This window comes from Ictidomys tridecemlineatus, chromosome 10, assembly GCF_052094955.1.
Source record: "Ictidomys tridecemlineatus isolate mIctTri1 chromosome 10, mIctTri1.hap1, whole genome shotgun sequence".
In the NCBI taxonomy this organism is placed as follows: domain Eukaryota; kingdom Metazoa; phylum Chordata; class Mammalia; order Rodentia; family Sciuridae; genus Ictidomys; species Ictidomys tridecemlineatus.
In genome coordinates this window covers 94,958,374-94,969,266 of record NC_135486.1, presented here as the reverse complement: position 1 = coordinate 94,969,266, position 10,893 = coordinate 94,958,374, and the positions used below count along the sequence as shown (strand labels likewise).

The 10,893-nt window shown below is 43.3% G+C and overlaps 1 protein-coding gene across 1 annotated transcript; it reads left to right on the top strand.

Moving 5' to 3' along the window:
• Window positions 1–3,012: 3,012 nt before the first annotated feature.
• On the top strand, window positions 3,013–8,370 carry Bambi (BMP and activin membrane bound inhibitor). The gene is made up of 3 exons (XM_005334287.5): window positions 3,013–3,516; window positions 6,841–7,128; window positions 7,584–8,370. Exons 1-3 carry the CDS (start codon window positions 3,441–3,443, stop codon window positions 8,000–8,002), a joined length of 783 nt encoding a protein of 260 aa, XP_005334344.1. The 5' UTR covers window positions 3,013–3,440; the 3' UTR covers window positions 8,003–8,370.
• The last annotated feature ends 2,523 nt before the right edge of the window (window positions 8,371–10,893 follow it).

The following is a 10,893-nucleotide window of genomic DNA, read 5'->3' as shown; positions in this document are numbered from 1 at the left end:
GCCTATTCGGTTGGATACTGATATGGCCTCATAATTGACATAGTATCCCTAAACCAATTTTGATTTTCCACATTGATTCAAATACTCATTCACTTAGTTGAAAAGTCCATATCTGCTCTAAAACCATTTAAAGTTCAGGCTTATTTCTCTTAAAACTAATTTCTAGTCATTTAAGAAGTTTGCCCATTAATAATAAAAAAAAAACAGAAGAGTTGAAATCATTGTCTGAAGAATTTCTTATTCTCAACTGTATTCAGAACAAAACAAAGTAATATAACCTGGAATGATAAAAGCAAAGAGTAATTCAATAAAATCTAAGTGTCTTAGTTTGGGCTCTTTGGGTTGCAAGTAAAAGAATCATAAATACAAATGGGAATTAATTAAGGTGACTGAGTTAACCTTAATGTGAAACCTATGGATAAGAAGGGAAGCCAAGTGATGGAAAATCCATTTAGATTTAAATCTTTGCCTCTCTACCCATCTTCATCATTTTTCTCTTCCTCCACAGATGAGCAAAGAATGTCTCCCATGAAATGACTTCTAGAAATTGACCAGCATCTCTGTCCAAAGAGAGAATCTAATTGTCTCAACTTGGATCATGTGACTATTTCTGGCCAGAAGGCAGAGTCTCCTAGTCTGGCTGCCAGTGTCCATTCCAGTGAAACGTGACATTCCCTGCCCTGGGATGAAAAGACATCAGAAAATACCTACTACAATATGACTTTTACCAACATATTCTCCTAGACCTTCTTCCATGAAACAAGTATTTATCTATCTCAAAAGTAAATATGGTTAGCCTGGTACATCTGTCCAATTTGCTTCATATTTTATGCTCCAGCCACAAAGAATTGCCTGTAATTCCACCTCCCATCCTCTATTTACCACCCCATCCACCCCCACAATCAACTCGTTTCATGCCTAAATTCCTGTGGTCTTCTGTGCTTGTAATGGTCCTCTTCCAATCTTCTTTACTACTTAGGAGCCATTCTCTACGTCATTGCTTCCAGGAGACCATCCTACGCTAGTCACTTCTTTATTTCATGCATCATAATGTCATACAAAGAATTCTGTATCTCCAGAGTTTGGGATTTACTCTCTAGTTCTTGCCATCTTTATAATCTCAGGCATGTAAACCTGAACTACTGGTGAGAGCTTTCGAATAGTCAAACAAATATACTCTAAAATAATTTCCTTTTAGCTAATAATTTACCCTGTAAACTTCAAAAAGGGGCTGCATCTGTAGCTCAAGTGGTAGAGTGCTTGCCTAGCAAGCATGAGGCCCTGGCTTTAATACCCAACACAGCAAATAATAATAATAAAGTTAAAGGAGTGTGTCATAACCTGAAATGTGTGGTCAGCCCAAAGCCCTTAGAAATGTTAACTCGAGAAAGTTCCAACAGTCATAGAAAGTTTTGATCAAACCCTTTCTTCCTCTGGCTGTCAGCTGGCCCTTGAGAAAGACCTGATGCCCTGATCAGTTTATTCTCCTTTTAAAACTTCTGCTGGGCTTGTCCTTTCCTCCTTTTAGATGTGATTTTAATCTAGCAAAGTAGTGGTGAGGGCATCAATTTATGAAACTTTTATTTTTCTGCATATGAACATTATTTTCCAAAGGCAATTTCATCCTGAGGCTCTGGAGACTTTGAATAACTTTAAACTACAAGGTTAGGCATTTCTTATATATTTGCCTTGATTTTCAGTCCTCGTTTTTCCCCTTAGGGTTTTCTGTTTGTCTGTTTTGTTTTGTGTTTGGTGGTGGGGAATGGAATCCAGGGCTTCACACATGCTAGGCAAGCACTCTATCACTGAGCTACACCCCCAGCCCTTTTTTCACTCAGGTTCAATTCTCCACTCTCCTCCTAAATGAAATGGGCTGATCTTTCTGTTTTTCCCTCCCTTTACACAAATCAGGTAAGAAAACGGTGGGTGATCTTAAAAGGAAATTTTGTGAATGGTTGACTTTTGCTAATCTCAGGTTTGGAGGGGAGAAGAGAAAAAGAGCATTCCCTCTAATAATAAGAGTTTTTATTTCTCTTCTAAATAAGTAAGCAACAGCAAAAGCCCCCCCCCCCGACTGCCTTGGATACATTGGGGTCGGCGGCCCAGCGAGCCCAAATAAAATGAATTAGTATCCCAGGAAGGAGATCACTATGGAGCTGATATTGATCAGGGTCAGCCGGTGTGTTTGCCTGCGATTGTTTGGGGGGTGGTTAATTGAGTGTCAGTCTCGGCCAGTGTCGTCTCGCTGGCGCCGGTTGCTTTTGGATTTGCTAATTTTCGTTAAGTGTCTTTAGCCGGCTCCTCGTCCCCAGTCTACCCGGGAGAACCTAGCGGCTCCTACTGATCAACAGTCTGTCTGTCTGGGCTTTATTGATCACACAGGGCGGGCGGCTGGAGGCGGATGTGCAGAGGGGGAGGGCGGGAGGCGGTTGAAAGCAGACCCCAGCACCCCGCCGCCTGTTTCCTGGCTCCCCACCGGACTCCCGCTCGGCCGCACGCGAGCAAGCGGGACTCGGCAGGGGCTCCTAGTCCGTTGGCAAGTCTGCCACGCCCGGGCATCGCCACTTGTCCCTGGAGCTCCGGAGACATATAGCATGGCTCAGGATGGGGATGGGGGTAGGGGGAGTAAGTCTGAGGGTGGCCACGTGGGTCCCTTACTTTTTTCGGTTGGAACAAAAGAGAAACCACGTGTTGGGGGACGCTGCCCGGAGGCTGAGTTGTTAGGATACAGGAGGCTAAAGCCGGGCGGACCCAGTAGCTGGGCTCACCCAGCGCTGGCCAAGGTCACACCCGCTCAGGCCTCCGCCAGGGGGCGCGCGAGAGACAGCGACTACCGGACCCTCAGTCCCAGACACCGGCGCCGCTAGGAGCCTTAGGGCAGGTCCCCCCTCGCCCGCGTCTGGTCCACCCTCTCGGCTGCCCGAGGGATCGACCAGACCCCAGCGGCCAATCGGACGGCGCCTTCGCTGCCGGGGCGGGGCTTGGGGCGGGGCGGCGCCAGGCCGGCTCCCCTAGCCCGGCGCTATTTACGGTGCGGAGCCTGGCTGGCCCGGCCGGTGTGGCGGGAGCTCTCCGCTCGTCTCCTCCGTGCGCTGTTTCGGAGCTCCCACCTTCTTCGCGGAGCGGCGGGTCTAGGGGGCACGAAGTCGGGGAACCCCACGCTGGACTGCAGCGGCGCCACCAGCGAAAGTGCGTCCGCCGAGCAGACTGGGGCGTAGGAGTGAGGGGCACCGAGTCACATCGCAAAAACTTTTCTCGACTTCTCGGCGCGTCCTGCAGCCACGATCCATGCTGGGGCCGCCATCCGGTCCCTGGCCCCGCCACTGACGGCGTCTGGCGCTCGGGGAGGACCCATGTCCTGCGCTTTCCGGGGGTCGTAGGCTGCTGCTGCGCCGCGGCTCCGGGAGCCGGCGGGGGCGCCGCGGCTGAGGGAGACGTCAATGGATCGCCACTCCAGCTACATCTTCATCTGGCTGCAGCTCGAGCTCTGCGCCATGGCGGTACTGCTCACCAAAGGTGTGTGCCCGCCGGGCGGCCGTGGTCTGGCGCGCGGATCCTGGGGAGGGGCGCTGCGGACGCGCGGGAGCTGGGGACCGGGCTGCCGGGCTGCAGCCGCGGGGCTTTGAAGCCGGCTGCCAAGGCTTTGTTATTAGCGTCGGGCGAGTTCCCTCCCGCGCCGAGCCGCAGGTCGCGACAAGTTGCTGTGTTCTTAGAAGTTGTAGCGGTGGCCTCGCGGCCGCCCCATCGACCCCGGGTCCGACGCCTTGAGGTGCAGTCGGATCTCTGGGCGAGCCAGTCAGGTGTTGCGAAGCTTGTCGGTGAACTCCTGGACGCTGGCGGCCCGCAGGGGAGAGGGGCGGGAGGAGCTGCTGCTGGCCGCCGTCCTCGTTGCCCCGCGCTGCGCGGGACTGACACGAGGAAAAGCAGACCCTAGCCCTAGCTGCCCCATGCCCTTGTGTGTCTGCCTGTGTTTCTGAATGTCTGTCTCTGAGTCTCTTTGCGTCTCTGCCCGTGTCTCCAAATGTGTCTTTGCTTGTTTCGAGTGTGTTCTAAGTGCGACTGTGTGCCTTTGCGTGTTTCTGAATGTGTCCGGGTGTCTCTTAATGCCCCCGTATCGCTGAGTGTATCTCTGCGTCTGAGAGCCTCTCCGTGTCTTTGTTTCTGAATGTATGCATCTGCCTGTCTCTTGATGTCTCTGTCTTGGAGTGCGAGCGGCTTGGTGTGTCTGAGTGCCTAAGTTTCTGTGTGTTTGGGATCCAGCGTGTGTGGATCTCCCTGAGAGTGTAGGTGGGGTGTGTGTCTTGATGAGCGAGTGTGTGTTGCGTTGCTCCTCCGGAGAGGAGTAGATGCTGTCAGCGGTCCCATTTCCCACTCACCTTCTATTTTGCAAACACTAGAGGGGAAAAAAAAAGACACCAGGTCAACAACTTCTTAGCCCTGCAGGCTTTCATCTTTTAGTTCCAAATGACCTTCCTAGATTTCAAGGTTCTTACCTCCCTGCCATATACTTTTTAACTACTGTTCTATGAACAGATTTTTTTTTAAATAGGAAGCATTATCTAGCCTTTGCACCCCCCATTTTTCCTTAATTGCCATGTAGCAGGCATGAGGTTAAAGGATAAGCTGGCCCAGCAAGGATGATGTGCTACAGTATTTATTTATTTTGGAAGGAAGGGTATAATTAACCCTAAATAACAGCCCTCTGCAGCTTGCAGAGGGGAGCCTCCTGGCCCTATCAAAGGCCGGCAGAACAGGGAGGGACTGAGGCTGACATGAAGTCACAGATACCGAAACTATGTGCCTGATAATGATATAATTAGGGGATCAGAGATTTCTGACTGCTGTGGACTTCAAAAGCTTTAAAAAAAAGCCAGCAGTCTCTCCTGTAGCCATCTTGACTAAAGCAGACATTTTTGTTTAATCACTACATACAGTAACTAGAAAAGGGGAAACAGAAGAGCATTGTTCACTGTTTCAAAATACCAGTCCCCTCCTGGCCTTTTGCATGCCACAGGAAGAAACTTTATGAAACGACAGAAATATAGTTTTAATACAGTAATACAAAAGTCCATTCTCTTCGCCAAAATGTGGCTCCTTTTTTATTTTTTATTTTTTGGTTAATGTCTTAGAACTTTCCCAGTTACCTGTCAATTTTTTATTAGACTGTTTTAGGTCACTGAAAATACAGTATTTTAAATAGACTCTCATAAACATTGAAGCAATATTTTACTTGTATTCAGTTTTCCTATTCTGCACCAAGTCTGAGCCTGATAGGCTCAAAATGAACGTTAGATCCAACTTATTTATACTTCAAATTTGTATGTGAAATTTATCAGTCTAGTGAAGCGTAGTCATCACCATCTTAGACTGGTTGAGGTTTATGTGAAGAATAAAGCCATCCTGGAAAGAGCAGAAAAGAACTGCTGCAGAGCAAGGTCCTTACTTGAAGCAAAGGAGACTGGAGAAGGGACTTGGGCCCAAACCCAGGATGGCTAGTGCAGAGTTAGGAGCAAGACCTCAGTTTTGTACTGTTAGTAGGTTGCCAAAGATCTGTGTTTAGTTGGATGTTTTTTCTTAGAGTTGAAGCATTAGCAGACTCTAGTGAAAACTGAGCACACCATGTGGTGGCCTGGAATTTGGACAGATAATTATATGAGACACCTTACTCAGGCATTCACAGAAAAAGGAGGAGGAAGAAGAAAAATGAGTGGGGGAAGTCTGTAAACCTGCAGCCCCCAGCATTTAATTTCAGAGTGGAGGTTTCAGTAGCTAAACAAATCTTCTGATTGGGAAACTGGGAAGAGGTGTGTGCTTTAGTTCAGTTTAGAGTAGCCTTCACTGTGGCCTGTTAACAATGACCAGAGTCCACCAGGTTGAGTATCACAGTGACAATTTCAGACCCAGATTATTTCAACTAGACATCCACATTCAAACCTCAAACCGTGCATTGTTACCAAATGTTAACAGAGCCTTGCAACTCACAAAATAAGTTTTATAAAGGAAACTTTTAATCACTTCCTGTAGAAAAATTTGAGGTTTCCTTAAGATTTTTCATTCAACTAGCAGAGGATTTTCAGTTTCAGTGTTTCCCCTTTTAGATCACATGTTAAATTACATGTAAAACTGAGGAGGAGGAGGAGAAGTCAGCCTTTGCAGTTTTATGTCCCCCCCACCCCCACCCCTTTTATGACTTTCCATTTGGGCTGAAAGAAATTGACTTTGGCAAGCAAACCACTAATTGTAAACTGCCTAGTTCCTGTTTTACAATATACTGACTAAAAGCTCCTCGGCATGAAAAGATCTTTATAGGCAAAGTTTGCCTTTTCTAGAGAGGTTGCAAATAGCTGCCCAGTTTCATAGTTTTAAAACCTCCTGACCTGGGCAATTTCTAGATTGTTGTGTTTCTAGTTAATAACTTTATAAGGTGTTAGCTCCAGCTCTTAAATCTTGGCACAGTCCTTTGGGATAGTAAACAATTCAGTAGTTCCTCCAATCAAATATTTATACTGACAAAACTCAAAAAGCTTAGCATTTTTATGTTGTATAATTGTGTTAGGAGTATAATCAATGTGATTTTCCTTATGGTAGAAAAAAATATAATGATGACTTTTCCTACAGAAACAAGTAGTTTTAATTACTCTAACTCATCAGAAATCTGCTACTAGGATTAATACATTTAAGCACTTATGCTTAAAGGTGTTCCCAGTCCTAGTCTATTGAAAGCAGTCAATTTGAATGATCTAAAATTAGTGTCCTTGAACTTGGGATTCAGCAATTGCTTGCATAGTTGTTTTATCTGTTCCCTGAATTGAAGTTTGACTGGTTTCTCATTGTTTTCAGGAGAAATTCGATGCTACTGTGATGCTGCCCACTGTGTGGCAACTGGTTATATGTGTAAATCTGAGCTCAGCGCCTGCTTCTCTAGACTTCTGGATCCTCAGAACTCAAATTCCCCACTCACCCATGGCTGCCTGGACTCTCTTGCAAGCACAGCAGACATCTGCCAAGCCAAACAGGCCCAAAACCACTCTGGCACCACTATGCCCACATTGGAATGTTGTCATGAAGACATGTGCAATTACAGAGGGCTGCACGATGTTCTCTCTCCTCCCAAGGGTGAATCCTCAGGTAGGTAGAAGCCATTCCTAACCCAAATGCCTGCCTGATCTATAGACCTATGCCTGATCTATAGACTGTGTGGGAGCCACGACTTTGTGTGTCTGCTGTTGATTTTGTTGTTAATGTAATTAGAGATACCAGAGGGAGAAGCATGGCTGCATGCAAAGATGTATCTCTATTGAGTGGCTTTTGTCTGCCTGAGCATTATATGTCTGTCTATATAATAGGTTTTGCCTGTTTTTAAACATTTTGAAGACATCAAAAGACCATTACATTTCAGCGATGACAAGCCTGTAAATAAATGCCGTTTGTAAGCTTCTTTGGATAGTTTTGCAATATTTATTTCTAAAAAAAGCTGTTGATATAATTGTAAGCTGCTTTTTAATGGGATTCCTTGTTTATAAAGTGGATATCTCTAAAAGGAGTTAGTCCACGGTTTGATCATTTTGTTTGTACTCCTTTAGGACAAGGAAACAGATATCAGCACGATGGTAGCAGAAACCTCATCACCAAGGTGCAGGAGCTGACCTCTTCCAAAGAATTGTGGTTCCGGGCAGCAGTGATCGCCGTTCCCATTGCTGGTGGGCTGATCTTAGTGTTGCTGATCATGTTGGCCTTGAGGATGCTCCGAAGTGAGAACAAGAGACTGCAGGATCAGCGGCAGCAGATGCTCTCTCGTTTGCACTACAGCTTTCATGGACACCATTCCAAAAAGGGCCAGGTTGCAAAGTTAGACTTGGAATGCATGGTGCCTGTCAGCGGGCACGAGAACTGCTGTCTGACCTGTGATAAAATGAGACAAGCAGACCTCAGCAACGATAAAATCCTCTCTCTCGTTCACTGGGGCATGTACAGTGGTCATGGGAAGCTGGAATTTGTATGACAGAGTCTTATCTGAACTAAACTTCTTGAACCCTTGAAGGTCTTCGAGTTCTGCTGGACAGGAGCACTTTATCTGGAGACAAACAAAGTCATTTAATCATTTTTGAGAGACAAACTGACCTCTGCAAACAGAATCTTGGATATTTCTTCTGAAGGATTATTTGCACAGACTTGAATACAGTCAAATGTATTATTTGCTTTAAAATTATAAGAAGCAAAGAGAAGACTATGTACACACTGTTACCAGGGTTATTTGCATCCAAGGGAGCTAGAATTGAGTACCTAAATAAACTAAATGTGCTCTATGTAAGCTCCTACATCTTGATTTATTGTAAAGATTTTTAAAATATATATATTTTTTGTCTGAAACTTAGTGGTGTCTTTCATAAATTAAAAAGTTAAAGTGGTGGGGCTAGGGATGTTGCTCAGTGGTAGAGTGCTTGCTTAGCATGTGTGAGGCTCTGAGTTTGATGCCCAGGACCACAAAAAAGAAAAACAACTTTAATCAAACTATAAGAGTACCTGTTAATTACACAAATGATGAGCTATTGTTGCTCGTACTTCATTTTCAACTACATAATTTGGCTAGATTTTCTTTTTGTAGAGACCAAGATCTTGTTTATTCTCAAACAAACATGCAATTTTGTGTATATTGACCATCATTCAGTATCTTACCTACTTTTCTTCTATTAAAGGATAATTCTGGTAAGATTTTTTTTTTTCTTTTTTTCTTTTGGTACTAAGGACTAAGTCCAGGCCTTGTGCATACTGAGCATACATACACTCTACCACTGAGCTACACCCCTATCCATCCCTGAGAGAATTCTTAAAACTTATTTATACAAGGTCAGCTGATTGATGGTTTTCTGAAGTTGCCATAGCAAAGTTAATATTAATCAGCTTGATTCAGTTCTGGGATACCTTTATAAATGTGTCCACCTATACCCTAACTAAACATATTTTTTGGTAATTAAAGTTAACCACTGTCTAGTTTTACAACAGATTGACTATTCTGCCTCAAACCAAATTAAATAACTAAATATTTTGTCTCCCAAGTTAGGCAGATTTTATTGTACAGTGCTCCTGGTTTTCAAAATTTTTTTAGTAGTCAGTTGATTCTTTTTAACTTATTTTAATCCTTAGAAAGGTTTTCAATAGTAAACATATGCCAATTGAGAATTAACACAGTGCTATTAGATTTCTATCCCCACAATAATCCTTTTAATATAATCAAATAAAACATAGGCGTTAGCCTGTATTTGATGCAGCTAAGTAACACTTGCCGCCTCCTATAAGACATTTGGTAACAGCCCAGCCTGAATTTAAACCTATACTATATTTGTGTACTTTTCCCTCAAATGGATCTTGGTTATCTCAAACATGAGAATAATATGCCATGGAGGTTTTTTTCTCAATTCTTTTGTATATTTGAGATTTTTTTGCTTCAAAATAGATGATAGCCTGCATAATTTGAGGATGAGGTTTTCTTATATTAATATTAAAAGCATTTTTGCATACTTTTATTAGATTATTTTATGATAAGCATAATTTGGGTTCCTTAAGACAGGTTCAGTAGTCAAGTTCATGAAAGAATCTTGAGTTGAAATGACTAGTAAAAAATGAGTAGATTATTTTGACAATTAATAGATCACTGCCCCAAACAAATTAGGCTATGGAATAAATACACATTTTAATAAATGACAGCATTTGTATTGTGCTTTTTGAGATTGATGCTTCTTACATGCTTATCTTGTTATTTATAAAAGGTATTGTTCTGTTTGTGTCAATTAAAAAAAAATTTTTTTTAATTTGGTGTTGGGAATTGAACCCATGGCCTTGTGCATGCTAAGCATGTGCTCTGCTGTCCAGCAGCTCTGCTACCTAGCTACACTCCCAGCTTCCATAAATGTGTCGGTTTTTTTTGAGGAAAAAAGGAATGATTGAACTCAGGCATTCAAACCTGCCTATGGGAAAACTGATCAAAATTGTTGGTGAAATTTTTAATCCTTATCTCCACTGCCTGGCTCTTGATCAAAGTACACTAGTTTTGTTGCTTGAATATGGAGACTTCTTACCCCTCAAACATTCTTTTTTGAACAGGATCATTCAAAGTCAGTAATGGTTTAGCCATTATCAGCTATGTGTAGTCAGATTTTCAAATTTTCTTCCTGTTTCACCTGATTTCTTCCAAGTACCAGTTAACTAGGAACTCCGCAAATTATTAGGAAATAAAGGACTTAAAGTTATATATAATATGTTTTCAAATCTGTAAACCTCATTCTACTGGAAAAGCTTGAGTCTGGGCTGGTATGAATTTAATGGAAGATAAATGTGAAGAGGTTCCCAATGCCTCTCGTTCTGTTGTGCACAAAGGAGGCTGTCCTTTGGCGGCCCCTGACCTCTCATTACTTATTTCTGGGACTCAAGTTCTAGCCTCAATTGACCAGCCCTGTCTCTTCCTAAATCCTCACCCTTTTGATATTTACTATTTATATTTGTCTTTGCCACTAGCAGATCTGCACATAACTTAGGCTTTCAATAAAAATGCTGCAGGCTGACTTTTATTAAGAACTGTATAAAGACTTGACATTTTCTCTCCTATGAGAGTATAGTAAACTTTCTACATGCAGGAGATAAAGATTCCTTACCTGATTAAATGATTTAAGAAAGGTGACAATTGAGTTTTTTTTCCCCCCTCTAAAAGATGTATGCTGTCACTTAGAGGTGTCAATACAAGGCTTCCTAACCCAAAACAGACCTTATTTAATACTGACATCGAACTTCCCTCAAAATTAATTTTCCTTTTTTAAGTGGAAATTTGCCCAAACCAAAGGCAAATGGGACTAAAACTGCCATGATGTTTCTGCATCTATACCTCTAACATTCTGCCAG

Coding starts and splice junctions, on each gene's coding strand:
- Bambi (XM_005334287.5), top strand. CDS start 3,441: ATGGATCGCCACTCCAGCTACATCTTCATCTGGCTGCAGCTCGAGCTC. Junction 3,517..6,840: donor GGCGGTACTGCTCACCAAAG/GTGTGTGCCCGC, acceptor CATTGTTTTCAG/GAGAAATTCGATGCTACTGT. Junction 7,129..7,583: donor TCCCAAGGGTGAATCCTCAG/GTAGGTAGAAGC, acceptor GTACTCCTTTAG/GACAAGGAAACAGATATCAG.